The sequence below is a fragment of the Centrocercus urophasianus genome, unplaced genomic scaffold (assembly GCF_019232065.1).
Source record: "Centrocercus urophasianus isolate 14NV4802_14NV808 unplaced genomic scaffold, USGS_Curo_1.0 seq_15, whole genome shotgun sequence".
Taxonomy (NCBI): domain Eukaryota; kingdom Metazoa; phylum Chordata; class Aves; order Galliformes; family Phasianidae; genus Centrocercus; species Centrocercus urophasianus.
In genome coordinates, this window is record NW_024884697.1 from 11,750,527 (window position 1) to 11,774,126 (window position 23,600).

Below are 23,600 nucleotides of genomic sequence, written 5' to 3' on the forward strand. Positions count from 1 at the left end.
GTTTCTTTCTCATATATGGTTTGTTTCTAACAAGCCCCTCTCCCTCGTCTGCAACCTGCCCTCAAATACATACCATGTGTAAGAGCTCAGTGTCTTTAAAGAACTGCCCACAATAACCTATTGTATCCCAACTATTCAAGAGAAGCACTGCACACACTCGAAAGTAACAGTACATACATCTCCACACATTTCAGTGGTTCTATAATAGAAACAGCAACAGAAATAAAAATAGAAATAAATTGTATCACTGAAGTGTACAAATACCTCATCCTGGTAAAAAAGATCTCTTCTGTTGCAGTGTGCTCTCTCTTGAAAGGAGCAGCAATACATGCTTAGGAAAGTGTACAATACAACTGTAAGCAAGAGAAATTCTACAACATACACTCCTGGGTAATCTCCATTTCGAGGATGTAAGTAATTACATACAAAATTATTCACACATACGGATCTGATCTGTTGAAATACGGCACTTCATTTTGTTCTCGCATTGTAGAACTGAAGCTAAAAAGATTGCTAAACTGGGAAATTAATGAACCTAATCAACACATTGCAGGAGAAAATTATGATAAGGTTGCATACACTAGGATGAAGACCATCACTCCGTAAGTCAATCATCCTAATTGCTTGAAAAATAACGAAACCCTACTGTAACAGCACAGAAACTGATGGCTGTAATCAACAATAAGAAAATTTTGCTTTGTTTTTTATAAAAATTGATAAGTATGCAGCAAATTTACACTACAATAGTGACTGTGATTTTGTAACATCCATTTGTATTCATCATCCTACAGAAAGTAAAGCTTCCAGTCATCCATGAATTGATGTCATGAAATATTAAAAATTTAACTTCAGTGATCCATTAAATACCTTTCAGATACAATTGCAAAATATATCTATAAATATCCTTAAGCTTCTTGGATAGAAAACCCTGAAAAGTGGGCACAAGTACTAGCGTTGCATCTTTTATTCAGTTGTACTGTTTCATCAGATAAAGACCATGAAACATCACCTGTCAGCACAACGCATCATCTCTTAGCAATTAATTTGAAAGGAAATAAACTGTTCTGCAAACACAACACTGTTTTTGTATGCAGTTTCCATCACAACTGTTAAATTTGCTAGTTACACAGTGTATCACTTAGCTTTCCCAACCTGGGAAAAAATAGCTTCTAACACATTTGGCAAGCACACATGTCAGGTAGAGAAGTTCACAGTCAACCAAGAAAACAGATGAAGTAGTATGCTGTAATATCTGCTAACTATACAGGGTAAAGAATTTAACTCAGTTTTATCTACAGACAAGTAATAAAATGGGAAGAAAATATCCAGGTTGGGATAGAAAAAGAGACAAACTTTGTATCAGGTACTGTTACACTTCAAGTAATCTCTTGAAATTGCTCTTTGAATTGCTCTTGGGAGCAGTGTGTGCATTCCATCTAAATACTGCAAAAGGAAAGGATGGTGTAAGGGCAGTATGCAGCTAATTAGTATTTGTCCTGCCCTTCCAGGATACAAAGATAATACTATTTAGACTGACAGAAACACTCAAAGATACAACCCTCCTTCATAACTTAAAGCATCTTGCTATAAAGTTTGGATTAAAATTGGTGTAGCTAGTAAACAGTGACTATATGGCTCCTATATCATTTTATCATCATTTACGGAGCACTGATGTGATGCACAATGCAATTTCTATATGTAGACCAGGAAAGGATTAATGCACAGAAAAACCAGCACAGGACATCCCACTTTAGTTTCAGAGGAATAAAACGCAATAAAAAAAAACGCAAGTCTCAAGTTTCTATGACTAATTAACATTGATTTTTTCAGTTGATGGCTGTGCCACTCATGGTGGTTTTTTATTAATCATTGTGTCAAGACTTTTTTGTAACGTTCAGTGATAGTAAATATGATTTTTGAATGTTATCACCATAAAGAAGGTTATACCCCAGAAAGTATCACGTTGATCACTAAACCAAAAAAATCCATGCAAGAGATTAATGAAAAGATGGATGCAAAAGTGCAGGAAAGAATCAAACAATGAGTGAAATCTTTCAATTTTATGGATGAAAGTCACTCTCCCCCTATCTACAGAGGGAGATACAGACTTTATCTACACATATAGCCTATCTCTCTCTATTCTGTCTACTGCAATGAGAAAAACAGGAGAAAAATGAAACCAAAGCAATAAGAGGGGAAGCAGGTATGATTTGGTAAAGGCAATATAAGTGTCTGATGAAAAGTTCCTTGTTGTTCCGTTGACTGTGCTATATCTTGAAGGCTTTTCCACCCCTTGAAGGTTTTTACAGCTTTACATAACGGATAAATAAGTCCCAAAGCTATCTTCTGGAATCTCTTTAGTGAGAAGAAATAACTATCCCTCCTGTACCTTTTAACCTGTCCATACAAGAACTACCACTGCAGTCAACAAATGTTTATAACAAAGAATGGTATCAAAGAATCAGCGGATCAGGGAGCTTTTAGCCTGGTTTTAGCCTGCTGCTTTTCAGTAGGGGAAACTCAAGCAGCAGAGATGAACTGTCGTCTAGGGCTGAAAGCACTCAACTCGAAGGCCTTCCCCTCTGTCACTGAAAACTCAGACTTGCTCTGCCTGAAGTTCTTGACATGCCCAAGATGATTCATTAAAACAGACCACTGGTGGGAACTCGTTATCAGATCGGGACATCCAAACTGTTCCTTCCGAGGTGCCTGGCAGCCTGCACCCTCTTTAATGGTTATACTTGATTTTACTACAAGAAGTAGCAACCTGAGAAGTGACAGTGGAGACTTCCTTCAAAGTCAACAAGTTACTGTTAAAACTACATCCCCAATATGCAAGGACATCTCTGTGCCTGCATATCTGGTCTGGCAGAGGCACTACACATCATTAACATGGCTGATTTTATCTGCAAAGTGTAGAGACCTCCTCACCCCAAGAATAATTTAAAGCTACCAACTTTGGAAATTGCACTTCAAAGAATTTCGCACTAAAAAATAAAACAGAACTAATGTTCATAAAAGAAAGACTTTTCTGTCCCTAAAATGATTCCCAATTTATTTTATAACAGAGAAATTATGCAATACGAATGCTACCATGGTAACGACTCACTTTATTCAACAAGAGAAAAAATAATTATCCCAAACCTGTGCATCATGCAAGCACATGCAGTAAATTTAGTGCTGTCCTTTCCCTCCTTGCTATTTTTCCTCTTGCAAAGAGAGACAGATTTTGAATTTATACATTATAGCAAGCCAGGCACCATTTTACTTGTTCCTCCCACTTCTTTGTATATTTTACACCTCTTGAGGGCACGATGTGAAGGACCCACTTACTTACAAAAAGAAAAAGGGATTAATGAATCAGAAATGCTCTTCCCCCTCCTGAGTTAAGTACAGAAGACTCCTATGTAAATGCTTCATGCATTTAAGAAAAAGTGAAGCCCTAAGGCTAGCACAGCACATGCTTAGTATTCACTCAGTATACTGAAACAGGAACCTTACATTTATAGTAAACCAAAAGTTATTAATCTCCAAACATAAATACAATCTGATTTTACTGTTTGGTTCAAATATTCTTTCTGATATTATGTTCTTGACCACATTGTTACATTTTATATACAAGGGGCCATAATATTTTCAGAAGAACAGCATGGATAGAAGCCATACAAATCCAATTACTCTCAATAGAAGTTGTATAACTAAATCCCCGTGCTTGCCTTTGACATTTTGGAAGCAGTGGGGGAGGTTTTACAAGCAGAGAATGTATTATCCAAAACTCAGTTTTCTCTAAAGAAAAATAAAATAGATAGATGTAGGCATATTCAGATATCAACAAATATTCATGTGACTGTCAGTAAAACCACATTTCCAGCAAAACAAATGATTTCCTCAGAACTCTACCAAAAATAACAGTATTATCCTGCAACCTGCACAATAAAGCTAAATGCACGTGTGTATTAGTTGGATAAACTATTCTTATTCTACCTCCAGTTTTGATCTTTTTATTTCGTTTGCAGTGGATCTGCCTAACAAAATGCTCAGGAATTAATTAAATCTTGTGCTCACAATTAGATGACAACCAAAACAAAGTGTTTGGGATGTATTCAATTTATGTTTTCAAATGTTACCTTAAAGAAGAGACTTGGAAGTGCTGTTTAAAAAAATGATCTTGTTTGCCGTGGACCTTCATCACCTTATTTTTCTTAACCATTCCAACAAACTTAACAGTAAAAACAAAAGTACTCTCACCCAACTTCAGCAATTGGTAGATTTCTTCCATTACTGGGGACAATTCATGTTTAAGCACATTCACACACACATGATTTTAATATGCTGCCTTCATGGAGCTGGAGCTCTCCAAACCATCCAAATACAACTTATTTTGTTACACTGAAATGTAAGCTATCACGGTATATCTTTTGTAAATACACACACACACAACTAAATGTGATTAACACTCCTTATGAAGTTCTTAAGGAAAGGAAAATTGCAATAGTTCTACTAGTAGAACTCACAATTTCATGTAAAAGAGACCACTCTTAGCTACAGACAAATGCCTCCTCTCTTCCCCAAATCTCTCCAGATTAGTAAAAGGATCTCACGTGGTGAGTATAGTATGTAGGTGCTTTTTCCACCTTAAAAGACATTAAAACAAAACCACTAAGTGTGCATGTTTTAATTGTAATTTAACAATTAAATCACAAGAACGTTATAACTTCAAAAGAAGTACAAATGCTTCATTTTACAGTAACATAATTTCTGCATTTGAAGGTACTTTTTGTATGGATACATTTTCCAGTTCAAAAATAATTCACACAAGCACAGCAGAGATGACTTCTTATTCTGTTAAGTAGGAGCATTAAAACAAACAGACAAAAACAAAACAAAACTCACAGGAAGGTTCAGCCTGTGCAGCCCACGCTACACAGCGTTTAGAAGTTTTAAATAAAACTTGTTCTATTTCAAGTTAATTATAACTATAGAAATCCTCAAAGACTGGAATAATAATCATGTTTTTTTTTTTTTTAAACCTGCAATGGATGACAAAGCTGATACTTCATACTAAACTACTGCCGATAGAAGACATTGCTAGATATAGCAATATTCTGCAGCAGGATGTTGAAAGCCTTACAATCTGACTAGAAAGACGTCTACAAAAACATTAGCATGTTTTAAAAATACACATAATCTACTGGGACAATATCTGAAACGGTAGCTTCTCTGGACAGATGCTCTCCACAAAGCTACCTTTGAATTTTGCAGCTATACAAAGCCGTGATTTCTGGGCTACAGAACTTCAGTGTATTAAAACGCTTAACGTAATAAAATATAAGTGATACAATGTTTCATGTTTGAACTCAATTAAATAAGAAACTGTTCTTCAAAGATAAAAACTTATATCCATAAGCCTTCGCCAACGCACAAGGCTCAAATTTCACTCCCCCGACCATGGCACTTACAACCTCAGCTACTTCTATCCCCTCACAACCCCTTCCTGTTTCTCATTACACCACTTGGCACACCACACACCTTCTGTTCCCCAGATGCACATGGGTGAAAACATTCCACACCGCATGGCTGAGTCTGGCTTAGCTCCTGGTGGACGGCCAGCACCAGCTCAAACTGGAAAACCACTGAACAGAAGGCAGTGGTCACCACCCTTCATTACATTTGTTGGACTTTAATGCCTTTGAAACATTCAACTTTCCATCCGTTTTAGTCAGAACCAGATAAGCTAAAAAAGGCGTGGAGGATGTAAACAGACTGAAAGATGTGCCAGATATGCAATGGATGCTACTCAGGAAACCAGGCCAGGAGAAGCTTAAGAAATAAGCAGCCCTCTGAAAAGCTGATACTGGGAAGATATGGAGTAGACACTGATACGTAATCACATTCAAACATACTACAGACTTCTGGTGGGGGTGGAAAGGAACACGGCCAGAGTTTTATCTTCAACAGCTTGGGAAGTACTTCGATTTTACAGATAAAACAAAAACAGTTGGAAGTAGAAGTACAGCAATTCATTAATGAAACACGTATATCCTTTATTTTAAAAATAAATAAATTCAGATATAAACCAAAACCTTCTTCCAAAGAAAAAAAAAATTTGGAAAACTGGAACAAGTACAAGATTCCTAAGCAGCTTCCTCCAACCAAACCTTCCCGGTGGTCCCCACAAGCAGTTGCTCTTTGAGGGGATCATGGATGAAGCATGGGCAATAGATGTTAAAGTATGCAGGATGACCCACTTCACAAATCAACTGTTAGTTGTTCATTCAGAAATGTAATTTCCATTCAGTTGTCTGATGAAAGAATACCTGACAGTAAGATCTTTCATAGGCTAGGTTATAACCATTATCTAGGCTCAGGGCTTAGATTTTAGTCTCTAAGTGGCAATTTTTTTCATGTGGCAAGCCCTGCCCAAGGGGAATCCCCCGTCCCCCTGCTTGGGGGCTGGCCCATCACCAACTGCAGCCTAGGCTACAATTTCCAGTGGCAGAATGCAGCCTATTCAAGCTAGCATGATTAATTTAACCAAAAAGAAAACCACAAGCAGAGAGAAATGGATTAAAAACCAACAAAACCCTACACACTCATGGTCTTATCTTAGACTTGCCTTGTTAACATTCCCCTTTTTTGAGCCACAGTATTTGAAGCACTCCCTGGGCACTGCCCAATGCTGACACTATAACCTAGTGCCTTCACAGTCTCCAGCACAACCCAAGGCTGAATTCAGGTATTGTTCCTCCCATCACAAAGCAACTGAAAGAAAGCCACTGCCAGGTTCCCAGAAAGCTGGGGAAATGCTTAACTGAATTTAACCCTTAGTGTTCCCCGTAAGCAGCAACACAAAATCCCCTGGGCTAGAGCTACAGACAACATCAATAATTTCCAACTTCCGTGTAACTGCTACATGCTACATTTGGAAATACCATTAGACAGGGGCACACAGCAAGGAAATAGTGTTATGAAATAATTCCATTTTCTTCAGTGAGACCAGATGTTAAAATTTCCCTGCAGTGATCTAGTAGCAGAATCAGAGATCTAATATGGTTTATTTACTACACATTTTCTGTGTTTTCCTCTAACCAATAAATGTATTTAACTTTCAAATTTGCTCTCTAGATTCTCTGTAATGGGAAAATCCAATAATATTATTTAGATCCAACAAAGGAAAAAGCTAAGACAAAGGAAAATATATGCAAAGTACTGATGGGAATGACTGGCAAACCTTATTTAATCAAGAGGTTAGACTTGCAGAAGTAAAACAGTATTAGCTTATATCAGGTCATCCAAATCTTCAACATACCAATGAAATTATTACTTATCTAAATATGAAGTCAGCTACTCAGTAATGATTATTGCAGACATTATGCTATAACACTGCTATATTTTCATCTGAAATCTTAAGTCTGTCACCTTTACTTCAATATGGAATTAAATAACTTCAAAAAAGATGGCATACTTCAAAATAAATTTAACAATTTTCTGAATGGATTCTCATACACTTCCTTAACTTCTATAGTTTAAGTCTGAGTTGCATAATCTTTTTTAAGTACTGCCACTTCACATCACATTCCCTGCGCCCTTATAAAGTTGATCAGGTTGATAACCGTGTGTCGTTTTATACAACGTTGTATGGGAACTGCTGAGTCACGGCCTGAACCTCTGATTGATCACCTGAGGTGAGCCTTGAGTCAGCCAGAGGAGCACAGCTGAAGGCAACTCACCTGTGCTGCCGGAAGGGGTGGAGCCAGGCTCCACCCCGCCTGGACCTATTTAAGAGCTGGCTACCAGAGGGGAAGGATCTCTTCTGGAGATCCCCTCTTTTGGTATCTTCTGGTGAGCTCAACCCAAGGGTAAGCTCTTCCATTTATTCTCTTTTGTGATCATTGTCTGCTTTGCTTTACTCTCTTGATTATATTGCAATTATAACATCTTGGTTATACAAATTATAACATCTTGGTTATACATTATAACATCTTGGTTATACAAACGTACTCAGCCATGCTTATACAGCAAGCACCTACAGATAAGACAGAAAAAAATAAATACATTTTCAATGCATTATAAAATAATTGAAGCAAATTATTTGCCCATCTTTTCAAAAACCAGAAAATGTCGTTTTCCAAAGGGTTCCACTAATGAGCAGAGAATCATCTCAACACGTCTATCAGTGACCTCAAATACAGAGTTGCTCTACATTAAAGTTACGTCTTGGATGTATGTGTGAGCACATGCTTGGAAAGTTGGGCTAGTTCCAGTACTTCTCTAGGAATGTGCTCAGCTGTAATCACTGCAAAACAAACAAAAAAGAAAAAAGAAAAAACACCAACAAACAGATGAAAAATACGTGGCCAAACTTCTCTGCCCCTGATTTCCAACTGCAACTTCTTCCTATTTAAAACATATTAGGGTTTATCATCAAAATGAGCAGTTTTTCTCTTACTACCTATATACCATGAAGATGACAGTGGTTGACAGTTGTGATGACACATCTCCATATCACATCTCTAAATACTTATTTTTCTTGTTTATGCATATTTTTGGGCTTTTTGTTTTCCAAAAAGAATATTACTCACAAGATATTTCCCAACGCAATCTGTTGGAAAAGTTGTAAAACTAGTTTTTTAATATTTGGTTATAAAATAAAATTAATTTAAAACAAATTACACCTCTGAGTTTCAGCATTTTTATTCTCGTGAATATGACTATAAGCAAGACTATCAACTGATGCAATAGATTCTTTATATAAATAGAACTTGTATAGGTAATACAGATAAGGGCATTGTTCCATTCAGGATGCAGAGGGAGTTAAATCATAAAATATTCAGTTTTAATTAAGATTACCGTATCAAAGGCAAGACTTAATGCAGAACTGAAGTAAGGATGAAGGTTAATGCCTGTTCTATCAAGAATTTACATAAATTATGTTTCAGTAGTACACTAGAAGGCTTATATTGTCAATTTTTACCATGTGATATCATAGAAATCCAACACAGAATCCTTTTCTCAAGTTTATTTACGAATGCTTTGTTCACTGAAATTTCAAACAGCTCAAGTAGTAGGACAATCCACTGAAACGTCAGGAGAGAGTATTACACACTCCAACATCTCCAGCACGTTGGCTGTTTTTTGGGGATTTTTTTTTTTAAACAGTACTCAAAGATAGTCTTCACCTCATCTCATTTCATTACTCCTTCTTAGACCTCCTTTGGACTTCAAAATGAACCCTTTCTTGCTACTTGAAAGCTAAAAATGCTTTTAGACATTTTCATCATCCCCCAGTAGCTATTTAGCCAAATTAGTATAGGGATCATCTTTCTTGATCTGAGCATCGCCAAGCACACAGATAACTAAATGTAATAATTACGCACGTTCATTTCCTTTAATCTTTCTTCACAAGTCATTCCCTTCTAGCCTTTAATTTTTACCACTCTTCGTGCCTACATCTTCTTTCAAGTGTTAGTATCTTCCAATTATTTTCTTTTCTCTGAACAGCTTTGTATTGGGCCATTTCCACTTAAGTATGCTAGTCTGAATTTGTGAATTTATTCTCATTTTTTTCACTAGAATATGTAGGTTGTTCTTTTTGATAAAACATCACACTCAACTTCCCTTCTCTGTTCACAATGAACAACCACAGAAAAAAAATTACCTGTACTAAAAACTAGCATCTCAGCTTATTAAAAATATTATAAACATAAGTGCCTAATAAATTGAAATTGTTTACATTACTCGTTTCTGTCTTTGGCTATTATTTTCCAGACTACATTCTGTCAGATTTCAGGTACCATTAACTTTGAGAAATTGATCTGAAACATCTTTGGCTCCTGGAGTACAGATAACCAATCTTCTTTCTTTGCATTTGTTTCTGCAGACACTCTAGCTACAAATAGAGTTAACTGCATAAAGACTTTAAGGATTATTTATGTCCTGTATTTGTTATTCCTATCATGTTTTCTTACGTTTCTTCATGACCACCCCAAAACACTGAGTTATCCTTAGTGCCCGAGCACAACACAAAGTTACAAAGGCTTCCTTTGAGTCAGACAGATTTGCTCTCATCTGTCTGAAGTGCAGCTCCATGAAGTAAACTCCAGACTGTGTGTAGGCTATTTTAGCTTATTTTTAAATGTAGTTTACGATAATATGATATTGGTTTAAATATGGTTATATAATGACAGAAGTAATTTTAGGGGATTTTTTTTCTCCTAAGCAGAAACTGCCTTGTTAATCCCCCACCTGTACCTCTTTACTTTTCCCAGTCATTAATATATAGTCCAATTCTCATTGTGACCACACAGTAAATATGCTATAAAAACCAAAGTGGTCAAATCACAGTTCATAGGCTAGCTTTTTTTTTTTTAATGCCCACAGTAAGACTAAAACTGTTGAGATCTTGATGCTTTTTATCTTTTATAGGAGGAGGGAAGGAAAAAGCACGTCAAGGATGCGCTCGTCAACAGACCAGCCAACTTTGCAAGAGCCCGTCAGTCACTACATTTCTTCATCCTTCCCCTTTACTACTTCTCTTGGTTGACCAATGCATTTTATGCCACAGAATCTCACACTGCTAACAGTGAGTCAATAAAGAAAAGATTTTTCAGGTTAAAAAGAAGCACAGAGAGATTACACTGTTGATGTCACTGCTATACCTGTTCAGTGAATCAGAACAGATAGCTTCCATTACCCATCCTTCTAGGCTGTCAGTCTAGCATCTTTCAGAAGTACTACAGTCACACAAATTATTAAAAAGCTATATATATATATAGTGTATATTCATAGTGTATATGTGAATATATATACACATATATGTGTATATATATACATATATGTATATATAGTGCATATATATAGTGTATATTCAATACACTATCAGTGTTACACATCCATTAGAGGTCACTTCAGGCTAGAAAATATCTGTTGCAAAACATCCTCCTATGCGATTTACTGGTAATAAATAAAAAAGGTTGGAAAAGATAATTTTGTACCAACAGTCTTCAGTTCTATTCTCATATCTCTGCAGTAATCCATTAAGTCAAACTCTTTACTCTCTGTATCAACTACTGAAATTTATTTTATTATATATTATTAATCAGTGCATCTTTTGACTTTCATGTTTCTTGCCTGAATATCTAGAACCAAGAGCCCTCTTGCTCATTTGGTCTAGGTCACACATGGTCCTCAATTATTAAACTGAATCAACAGGGATCTCTATTTCTATGTCTTTTATTAAAACCCCCAGTCAGCACTCTCCCTGGTCTTTATTTTTAAAAACTTGATTTGCATTACACTTTAAGAAATATATATGGACAGGAACAGGCGGGAAAAAAAATTACATATGTAAAATATTATATATGTAATATTTTATATACATATAAATTTTATATACATGTAATTTATTTTTATATACATATTACATATATAATATTACATTTTACATATGTAAAAAATTACATATGCACAGAGACACCTGTCAGTGTTCTACATGAATTGTTACAAAGAGCTGGCCACAGGTCCTGCTTGAAATGGAAATGTATATTAGCTTGTAATCATATTCAGAATTGAGTATCACTTATAATAGAAGAGATAACAATTTGAAGACTAAAATACAGAATTTTTGGTACTGGGATACTTTCTCTCCACAGGGCTGGCTGCAGGGTAACTGAAGTTCATCAGATTCAAGTAAAATTGTCCCATCACGTTAGTAAAACGTGCTTGCAGACAAGCATCTACATTCTGCTCATCTAGAATATATCTTGAAGTATTTCAATTTTAATTTCCATTGTTAAACTGTGCCTTAAAATCCCCTCTAAATAAGCTAAGTCATGTTTTGAAATTTTACCTCTAAAGCACCTTCTGAACTCATATCTGTTTTTTTTTCCAATTCTTCTACAAGCTCCTCATGCAGAGGTTACACCCAGTCTCCTCATATTTCAAAATGAAAGCAGAAAATCCTACCTTGTCGTATTTGGCTTTCTCATGTGAAAAAAGATCACTATTGATGCTTTCCACAAGACAATAAGCTGTGCTACAGTTGCTGTTACTGAAACGTGGTTGAAAGATGTATGGTTCACACAAATTCAAGGATGGAAAATGACAGATCATCATCACAGAATTCTGCAGAGTAAGTGTCTACCAGGAAAATCCTAGCATTAAAAAGACAGAATATAAGCCCTTGTTCTTTGAGATAAATCAAAAGCAGTTCTGCAAACTGAAGGCTGGCACTAGGCTGCCAGCCAAGTAACCTATATATCCCCAAGTATACTACAGCATAATCAGACAACTCAATCCACAGGAGTGATGAAATGAAAGGTAGGGTATAAAAATCCACTGTTTTTCCTGCTCTGCAAAAGTTTTGACAAGGAATATGACAACCAAGAAGGTGCATTTGGTGGTAAGTTTTCGGATTGTTTTATGAGTAATTCAGGATACTCGAGAAAAAGAACTTACTAGCCAATATGAGTAATACTTCTTAGTCCTCAGAGGTGGAATAACTTTAAGACAGCTTCAAATGTAAATATTTACTCTGTAGCCATGTAGCTTATGAAGTAAAACTGGTACCTCAAGGATGCATGTCACTGTAATCTAATAAACATAAAAAACTGTCAAAATCAGAGAACTTTCAGAAGACCACATCTACAACAGGGTGCACGAGATGATGTTCTCTGTATGACCATTTCTCCCCATTAACTAGAAACTCACGCTACCGACTAGCTTAGATATATGTGTAGATATATGAAAAGATATATATAGATATAGATATATGAAAAGTACAATGAAGACAAATCTGATTTTGCTTCCATCCTCCATTCTCCTTCACCTTTTGAGAAATGGATGCACAAGATATCAGGACAGAGACCGTGCATAGTTCCTATTGTATCTTTTTATATCTGGCACCAATATCAGCTTTTAGAATAACACTTTTGTAGCAGATTCATTTGTTCAGTAGCCAAGTCACGGGCATTTTTTCTTAAAAACAACAACAAAAAAACACTTTTATGGAATCAAACTTCTGCAAGTCTAAGCTACGTTAGGACATTTTAGCTTATCTTATGACTCCTCCACATTTTAAAAAGCAGTATCTGTAATGCTCATTTGGAACATATACTTTTCCTATTTATTTTTTAGATTTACATGTACCCTGTTGTCAGTCTTCCACATTGCTTCCCGCATCTATTTGTCAATTTTCATTTCCATACATGGAGAAGAGGGATTATGTCAATTCTTAACCACTCTTTGTCTGTCAAGAGGCATTTTTTTGTCAAGTTTCATATTTTGAAATCCTGCCTTTCAAATTAACTGTAACGTAGCTGCTGTTGCTTTTATTGAAGATGCTGTGTCAAGCCACACTATTCCACATCAAATGAATAGAAAGCAGCAGAGGGTCCTTGCAGGAGAAGGAGGGATGTCAAGTAGAAAGTCAGTGGCTTGAACTGACTGCAGCTGGCAGGGCAGAAACAGTACAAGTATCCACTGAAGTGATCCAACATATTCTTTAATACATCATTTTGCTACCTTGCACTCTGTCAGTGTACAAGTACACAGCCTTGGTACCTTCTTTGCAATCAAAAATGTAAAGAGTTCTCCTGGTACAGATACAATGCTACAGGTTTATGTCACATGTGATATGAAAGAAACCCGTAGTGAAATGACAGATGAGGGGTAAGAATCTAAAAGAGAATATAATCTAGAAAAGGAGATGTAATAGCACATGAAGCAGGAGGACAGAGACCTTATCAGAACCATTCTGAGGAGAGTACCAGTAAAAAGAAGTTTTTAAGTTTACAGTCAACTTCTCTGCTAGTGACTGTGAATCATTTTTGTGCCACTTATGTGTAATTATATTCAGTTATAATCATTACTGTATGTGCAGAAAAGTACAAGTCCCATGTATAAGTTAAGGCTTGAAAAATGAAGACCATGTCAGAATATCTGTGCCCTTACAACCCTGCTGAGGGAAGTGCCAAAGAAGAAGTAAAGCTATTTAGGTAAAAAAGACAATGGCAGTACAAAGTAAGAGAGGTAAAACTGGCCTTGGGTAGTCTTCAACTCAGAAATAGTTATAGTCACGACGGCAGTGTAGAAACCGGGACATCATGTTGCGATTTGACCCGAGTCCTGTCCTAGTCTTGACACTGTATTTCACTGAACTAGGTTCCATACAAATTCTCAGTAAGGAGATGGCTCCTTTTCCCAGTCTGTGATGCACATTAGCAGAGAAATCACCCAAGTTATTTTTAAAAAAACAGAACAACAAAATTTATGAATAGTGTTTATGATGTCACCTGGGTGTTCAACAGTCCCATACCACACAAGAGATTTGCAAGAGAAGCAATAAACTCTACCTTCACTCTCCAATTTACTTTATCTCAATGTTGTATCCTAAGTCATTTTGATGAATAGCTGGTAATTCTGGAACACATTATGTGCATACAGTAAACAGTTAAAGGAAAGTGATTAGAAAACTCATCATACACAAGCTGTTTTTAGATATGTATGTTATCAAGCGAGGTTGTGCAGTATTTGCTTAATTAATCTTTGCTGTCTTAACAGATGAACCAGATGTACCATTATGTTCTTTGTTCTCCCCTAAAGAGGAGATGAGCCGATTATTTATCTCCAAACAATAGGAGTTCATGTACCACAGTGAAGATTTTTTTTTTTTAATCTGGGAGGCAATCACTAACAAGCTTCAGCTGCAACTGCCTGATGTAAACACAGTGTGAGTTTGTTCCTGGAGTATTAAATGATTTTCCATTAAGTACATGGAACCAATTTCTAAATAAGCATGTGAAGAAAGGGAGGGAAAGGAAGTCTGGAAGGAGACAAACTCTGCTCTGACTTTCAAGTATTCACATTTACTTCTTTTATACACTAACAAGTTTGCATAGATAAGTCAAAGTTTCAAACTTCAAATGCTGTTTACAAATAATGCACTGATAAAACAAAAGTTAAAGAAACCACTGGTTGATGCAAGAAATGTTTTACACCATACCATATATGATGCGAAGGCACATAAGGAACACAGGGCTGCAAAAATTGCTAACAGATTCAGAGAATTTAAAATTCTTCACCACTGTTCTAGCAACTCGGTGCATCTATCTCAAAAATCACACTTTTCATTTGATCATATTTGAAAAGTACAAATTCATTGCAAACAAATTTTAAAGAGCATTATATATAGCTGATTTATGAGAGTCAGGAAATTCTTACAGAGATGCTACTAAAATAGTAAAAAATAGAACAAATACAGCTAGAAAGCTGTGTGTTTTTTTTCCTAACTAAAAGCACTGGCACAGCATATTTAGAAATTCCGTTCATCTTCCTCAGTCTCAATCATATCTGAAGTCCTCCTTCTCTCCCTCCCTCCCAGTAGGCTCTCTTGTCGTAACTAGAATTTCTTCTGTTAAACTAGTTTTCAATAACTCACAACAATTTGCCTTTGTTACATACATTTATCCGTGCCTGAAAAAACAGCTGAAATGCAAACCTGGGCACTATTACCAGAAGCCCTTTGGAGAAATAAGTTTTCTACCTAAATTACTGTGAAGAAAGAATTCAAGTAGAACAGAACAGAGTTTGGTCAAGAAAATACTTTAAGAAAGCCTCCCAGGAAACTGTAAAGCTTCGTTAACATGGACAGTGATAGGACAAGGGGGAATAGTTTTAAACTGAGACAGGGGAGATTTAGGTTAGATATTAGGAGGAAGTTTTTCACACAGTGGGTGATGACGCACTGGAACAGGCTGCCCAAGGAGGTTGTGGATGCCCCATCCCTGGAGGCATTCATGGCCAGGCTGGATGTGGCTCTGGGCAGCCTGGTCTGGTGGTTGGCGACCTGTACATAGCAGGGGGTTGAAACTAGATGAGCATTGTGGTCCTTTTCAACCCAGTCATTCTATGATTCTATGACAGGTCAGACAACACAGCGTAGCTCAAACATCAGTTTCTCTACAAGACCTTTTCTGTATCAATTAAAACTAGAAGGAATGAAGCACCAGGAATACATTCATTTTTATTCACAGCCATGCTGATGCTTCAAGAGTAGTCAGCTACTTGGTTAAAAGTCATGTTTTTTCTTTCACTTCTGAAAAAAAGCAGGCTTTCTCAAGCTGCCACAGCCAGCGCTGAAGTGCTAACCTATGTTCCCATGCTATGCATCACAAATTCCCATTTAAAGCTGTGAATTTCCATCAGATCAGTTTGGTGACCAGTAATAGAAAAACTGAGTTATTTATTACCTCTTATCACCATCTTTCCAAATCTACTAAAAATTAACAGAGTACTGACCAATAGATTACTAAACTCTCTAATCAATAGATACAACAAAACAAGGAACGTGATGCATAATACACCTACAGAATAAGGTATGTGGTAAGATCAAATGCAACATTAATATTACAAAGACATAAAAAATACAGCTGCAATTTTGCCAGCAGCTAAGCAAGCTGTTCTAACAATCTTTATTAGGTATTGGTAGTCATGACATCACTGCACAGAAAAAGCTACTTTACAGGCCCATATGGACAAGATGCCTACAGGGGTTGCACAACTTGAAGAGACTGAATGTACACAGAACTGTTAGTGATGTTATATAAGAATAATACTCATATGTGTGGACCTTCACAGACACTGCAAGAAGAAGGGAAGTCTATTTGTAACAGTAATGAAAATTACCAGTAATGATAACTACCCCAGAGTGTAGAGTTTATGTTCAATCATCCTATCTGTGGCACACTGGGAAGCAAAATTCTTTAGAATGATCAGACGGGCAGCTATACTGTGCACAATATGTATTTTTAACCAAACCTTTTCCTCTGGAAATGCACACATCTTAGCAGTGAATGCTTCAGACAGGTTGGATGTAAAACGTTCCCATGAGCAGTCCCTGCAACAGCAAGGAAGGCTGGAACACTGTGCAGGAACTGCTGACTGAGCAAAGAGAGAGCGTAATTCTTCTTAATTCTTCTTCTGCCGAGAGTTCTCAAGTGTAGAATGGAAAGCAGAGTATTTTCAAATATTAACACAATCTGAGCTATGCAGATGCATTACACTTTTTTCAAGTGGGAAACAACACTAAGATGACAGCACTCTTTCTCAAAGTTGCCTCATCAAGAGGATCCAACCTAATGTTTGAGTTAGCACTATGACCAGGATAGGAGTATCTGATGTCTGAGAAAGGCCATGCCAAAAAGCAAACTCCCTATCAAATAAGTAGGTAACTAAACCAGAATGCTTACTATCGTCTTGGCATCTGAATTTTACCATAGCTGGAAACAACAACAACAACAAAGTAGTACTTTAAATATCAAACTATCATATGAAATAGCGAGATATAAAGTACGCTGCTAGCAAAACACAGGCAAATAAATCTTGTAGGTAAATTGCCATAAACTGTTCCAGTTGACATACGCCAATATTAGTTATTCCCTAATCTATTCCATGAGGGGCAGTCAAAAAAGGAAGGAAAAAGAAAACAAACCTGACCGTATTCTATGCTCCAAGAAAGGGTATTTTAATCAAGGGAAATTACATTCCTCTGGCTCCTTCCAGCTGGGAGCATTCTATATACATCAGGGGTTTTATGTATTTCTAATAGATCTGTATCAGATTGCTACTTAACACATGACTCTAAATCTTAGAGCTGTAGACTTATTCCACCTTCAGATAAAATCACTTGCTCTGTAACCAGCATCACTTGGAATTGCATTTATGGGTTTGCCAGATTGGAAAATGTTAATTTTTAACCTTCAATCCAAATTCTTACATATATATATACACATTAGTTTAAGAGTTTGTGGATCTCTTAAGGAAATTCAAATGCTTTTCTTGCATCCAGCGTTAAACAGATCAGAAACATCTTTAAATGAAATGCAGGCTGTGGAGTATAAGATAGCAGATCCATCATTATATATCTACAGAGAGAAACAGCCTTCGTGAAAATTTCATTTTCCAAACGCACAGTGACTAGAAATTAATTCTAACCAAATTAATTCTACATATATTAATATCGGGTATATATAATAATGTTTTCATATATAGGTATACTACATATAGATATATCTGAATTATAACTATTTAAATAAAAAATATAAGCATAAAATAGATCTATTTTAAAATAACCTAACAGTCTTAACTTTAATGCATTATAGTGAAATGCAGACAGAAGTGAAGTTACCTATCAGCATGTTTCGGCCATTACTATGTTCTGAGATCAGTTACTGCATCTCTCTGCATAGGCCTCTCTCCAAATGTTCTGGATGTGTTACTATTTATGAAGTATGCAAAAGTAAGCAAGACAAAGGAGATAGTTCAATTTCAGAGAATAAAAGCAACAGCACAACTCAAATACAAGTAGATCTCAGCAATCTTTTTAATGAAAAACATATTTTGCAACAAGGTGGACATTTGGTCTAGATATTAGAGGACTTTTCCAGCCTTAATGATTCTATGATTCTAAAAAAAATAAAAGCAAAATAAAAGATATAGAAAACAGGACATGTGAAAAACAGCTGAGAATTAATATGAAAAATCACTTTGGTAGAGGCAGAAGTACTGGTGGATTTTGGCTAGCAATTCACAGTGTAAACCATAACAAGAAAAACACCTACTTGTGATACTAAATGAACAACACCAATCTACTTCAATGTAAACAGAGCTGCTTCAATTTAAATAAATATTGATAATTCCTGTTTAACGTTCCATGCACACTCTTAACAAGAGAAGACTGCATTTCTGTCTAAATAGCACAGAGGGTCGTCGTTGGCAGTGCAGAGTCCGGTTGGAGACCTGTAACTAGTGGTGTTCCTCAGGGGTCTGTGCTGGGTCCGGTCTTGTTCAACATCTTCATCAATGACCTTGATGAGGGGATAATGGCCACTCTCAGCAAGTTTGCTGATGATACGAAGTTGGGAGGATTGGCTGACATGCCTGGAGGCTGTGCTGCCATTCAGCAAGACTTGGACAGGCTGGAGAGCTGGGCAGAAAAAAACCGGATGAGGTTTAACAAAAGCAAGTGTAGAGTCTTGCATGTGGGGAGGAAGAATTGCATGCACCAGTACAGGATGGGGGATGAGCTGCTGGAGAGGAGCTCTGCAGAGAGGGACCTGGGTGTCCTGGTGGATGACAGGTTGGCCATGAGCCAGCAGTGTGCCCTTGTGGCCAAGAGGGCCAATGGCATCCTGGGGTGCATTAAAAAGAGCGTGGCCAGCAGGTCGAGGGAGGTGATCCTCCCCCTCTACTCTGCCCTGGTGAGGCCTCATCTGGAGTACTGCGTCCAGTTCTGGGCTCCCCAGTACAAAAAAGACAGGGATCTCTTGGAAAGAGTCCAGCGGAGGGACACAAAGATGGTGAGGGGCCTGGAGCATCTCTCCTATGAGGAAAGGCTGAGTGAACTGGGTCTGTTCAGCCTTGAGAAAAGAAGACTGAGAGGGGACCTGATCCAGGACTACAAATATCTAAGGTGTGGGGGGCAGAATGGCGAGGCCAGACTCTTTTCAGTGGTGAGTGGAGACAGGACAAGGGGAAACGGCCAGAAACTGCAGCATAGGAAGTTCTGCACCAATGTGCGCAAGAACTTCTTTACAGTGAGGTGACGGAGCACTGGAACAGGCTGCCCAGGGAGGTGGTGGAGTCTCCTTCTCTGGAGATGTTCAAGACCTGCCTGGATGCCTACCTGTGCGACCTGCTGTAGGGAACCTGCTTTGGCAGGGGGGTTGGACTCGATCTCTGGAGGTCCCTTCCAACCCCTACAATTCTGTGATTCTGTGATTCTGTAACAGTAGTCTAAAATGAAATACTATCCTTCTACAAACCGGACTGAACAGACCTGTGCAACATGCACTTGTGGTAGATATCATAAACTTTCCTGGTATCCATCCACCCTGTAGCAATTACGTTTGGCCACAATGCAGATTTGCAGCTCTGCACAGTGGGTGCTTGTGGACCCAAATCATAGTCCTGGTGGTTCCCCAGGGCTGCAAAGGCGAGCTGCTAGGAAACATCAACCAGCTTACCCAGATATGTGACTTTGCTGCTATTGTAGGATACAGACTGCACACCACATCACTGCACTGGCTGAACATTTTTCATTTTTTCCCCCACTACAACATGCTCGACCTAGCCATACAGCAATTCAAACATCAACTGTGCAAACTCCAACTGAGGCACAAGTGATGTTGGTAGTATCGTCTTTCATCTGCTAAATTCTTACCCAGAAGTGCATCTGAAGAAAAACAGTTGGAGATTGTGTCCTCTGAAATGGTTACAGAAATCACTGATTTAATTTCCCTCATCTCTTGATTAGAAAACAAGCAAAGTCAACCAAATCGGTGATACGTAACAGCAACACAAAACGTATTAAAAAGCAATATCATGATAAATTAGAACTGCTAAAATAACAACAGAAAGGATATTCTGGAGAAGAAGACTTATATTCACATATGTTCCAATATCAGTTGTCTAAAAACCTCACCTTCGCTTCCTCTCAAACAATTCCTCACTAGATGTGTAAAAATGTTATTTAAAAATAGCACATGGAAAAAAAAAAAACAAAAAAACCAGAAGAATGTTCAACCTTTAAAAATGGCAATGGAAACAATTTTCATTTGCAGAAGTGTAAATTTGTATCTTTTTGTTTTTCCTGGTGCTGTTTGCTCTGCTAATTAGTGAGGGCAGGGGGAGCAAATCAAATTTTATAACCCAAGTCATATAACCCAATTCCAGTAAGAATCAACTGTAAAGACCACACAGCTAAAAGACACACGTTAACTTTGTTTGAAAAAGTACAAGATTGTTCAGTGGCTAATATTATTCACGTTACTAACATTAGAAGGTAAAAGTTGCATTAAGATTGAAATTTTAAGTTGAAATTCTGTTTTGTGAAAATGAAGCATTTTTAATAAACCCAACCATTGAGCAGAACATTGAAATTTTTTCTGCTCAAGGAAAGCTTCATTTGGAAAAGCTAATAACCACAATTTCGGTATGAATAGAAATTATGTGCAGAAACAAGAAGCAATAAGAAACATCAAGAAATCAGCAGCACGGCAGATCTCAAAGCAGCTGCCAGTCCTTGAATCCTGACTGAGATCGTTGATCAACTTTAAAGTCAAGGCATGCTATTTTCTGATAGCACATGGGAAGAATTCACAAGCATTTGGTTCATGTACAGCCTTTTGGTCTTCAAATGAAAGAGCACAAAAACAAAGCTGAATCAGTTAAAGAGACTGATGTTTGATTTCCAGCTTTTTAAAACTTCTGTACTATAATTATTTCCCTATTTTATACACAAGAAAGAAGAAAAAAACCTTGTGGCAATCTAATAGCCTAAAATATAGGTGCTGTAAGGTAATTCAGCTCCCAAATAATTATTTGGAAAACTATTTGGAAACTAGTTCAGAATAGTAAAATAAATAAATAAATAACCAGTGAAACATGAAGTATTTTAAGCAATTTGAGTTGAAGTACAATTCAACTACTTCAAAATCTTTTAAAATTCTGCTCTATTTTATTCTACATTAGAAATGAATTTTAGACTAAAATTTAATGCAAAACTTGTTCCTAGAGACAAAGAAGTAACAATACTTTATTTTGGTATCAACAAATTTAATTTCAACCTGCTTGCCGTAACCTAATTACAATTCAACAGAACCCTTCTAACATATCTTTGCAGTTTAAACTGCATATTTTAAGAAGAAAATATTACTATACCAACTCCTTGACAACACTGCCATCTAGTGTTGAGTTATTTCATACTTTAAAATGAAACAACTGTTTAAAATCACTGCTGCTTGGATTCAAATATTTAACGAAAGAGAAAGAAAGGCTTAATGCAAGAAGTACCTATATGCCCAACCAACAGTAGACAGAACACAAGTGAAACCAACCCAAACATTACTTGGATTGTATCCTATTTTATTCAACTCTGTAACAACCTTATAAGACACGTATTCACTTCTTACTGAACTAACCCTAGTTCTATCGTTGTTGATCAACATTCATCACTAACTGAGATAATGCCTTTGTGTCTTTGTATTAAGTCTCAGCTTCAATGCTGTGTCTTAAATCAATAGATATATTGCACTGAATGCAGCAAACAATAACAGCTGAGGTATAAAAGTCACAACCGTTTCTCCACGCGACGCCATTAGACTGACCAACAAACTTCCCAGTACAGTGAGTTAAAGAATCCACGCACTTAGAAAAGCAGTTTATCTCAAGCCACCTCTGACATTTCAGCCAGAAGAAAAAATAGTGAACAGATACTGTTGTCCAATATTAGACATTTTTACTGACATTAGTATCACTGAATTATTTCTGTTCCAAAGAAACTCCACGTAGCTACAAAGCTGAAGCCAGCCAAAGACTGGACCAGCGTGCTTCAACAACCTCTGATGCCCCTTCATACAAGCACCTTATCATTATCAACAAATACACAGACCAGTGATTAAATAAAGCACTATAATTCACTTGTTCTTGCATTTCTTAATTTTAAAATGTGTATTATTTGTAGTGGATTGTTCTGCAAATATGAGAGATGAACTTCACCAACCTAAACATGTGAGAACACTGAACAGTGATGATTAAAACTGCAGAACTGGTTAGGTATCTCGAGCTTATTTCCTAGAACTCTGCATGAAAACAAACATCATTTAAGCAATCCCTGATTTGAAACTTAACAATTAGATGTAGAAAATATTTCTAAGTAAAAGTCAACTGGAAAGCAAGAAAGCAGCGGAAATGGAGATCTTCTAAGGTGTACATGGAAGCTCTAAGAATCAAGCTGACATTAAAGAACAGATATTTACAACTGATAAATGCAGAGCTTTAGAGAGACCAGAGAGAATCCTACACTTGCTGCATTTCACTCAATGCTATAGTTATGCTGCCACCTAGTGAAATGGGAAACTGACTGGACCCTGAAAAACAAAGTTGGTCCAAAGGAAAAATATCATCCCTATGACATATGTATGCCACAGCAGGTACTTTTCACCTTCAGAGACCTTACTCCTCCCTCTGCTCTTTCTTGACTACTGCAACTTCTGTAACACATTATCGGTGACTAATTCTGTCAGTAAGATAGAGAACATTTACACACTTAAACTGAAACGCAAGAAAGGCTAGCAGACTTCAGTGAGAATTCAACAAGCTAACCAACACAGATAACATTCCATGATCAAGAAATATTGTAGCTGTTATAAAGTTTCAGATCATTACACAGATAAAAGCTTGTATTCATAGCTACTAATGTAGATAAATACTACCACAAGACTTCAACTTAAATTAATAATGTGCTTATTTTTCCATTATATTCCATTAAAATAGCAACTTAAAGAACCCACAAAACACCTCCACACACATACCAGTGTGAAGCCTTTTCAAAAATTCCACAGACAATGTACAGGAAATAAAAGTAAGTACATATGTACTCACCTGGGAAAATATATTTGCAGTTGGAGCAACTCTGTTGTCCACAATGCTATACAATATTGCTAATAATCTGTCCAGAGGAAACGGCTTTGGTCCAAGGAGGTGATTGCTGGTCTGAAAAACAAACAGGAGTTTTTAATCCAGGAGATTTTTCCCAGAGTATC

The 23,600-nt window shown here is 36.9% G+C and overlaps 1 protein-coding gene across 3 annotated transcripts in view; it reads right to left on the reverse strand.

Annotated features, from left to right (window-relative positions):
• The window catches only part of ORC5 (origin recognition complex subunit 5), a 68,906-nt gene that overhangs the window by 14,468 nt on the left and 30,838 nt on the right, over positions 1-23,600 (reverse strand). For 2 of the 3 annotated variants that reach the window (XM_042816145.1, XM_042816147.1), the window contains one exon: positions 23,440-23,550. In XM_042816145.1, the coding sequence (XP_042672079.1) occupies positions 23,440-23,550 (111 nt within the window). Of the gene's footprint in view, positions 1-18,948; positions 18,983-23,439; positions 23,551-23,600 lie in introns of those variants that run through there. The other variant, XM_042816146.1, reaches the window with a different exon arrangement.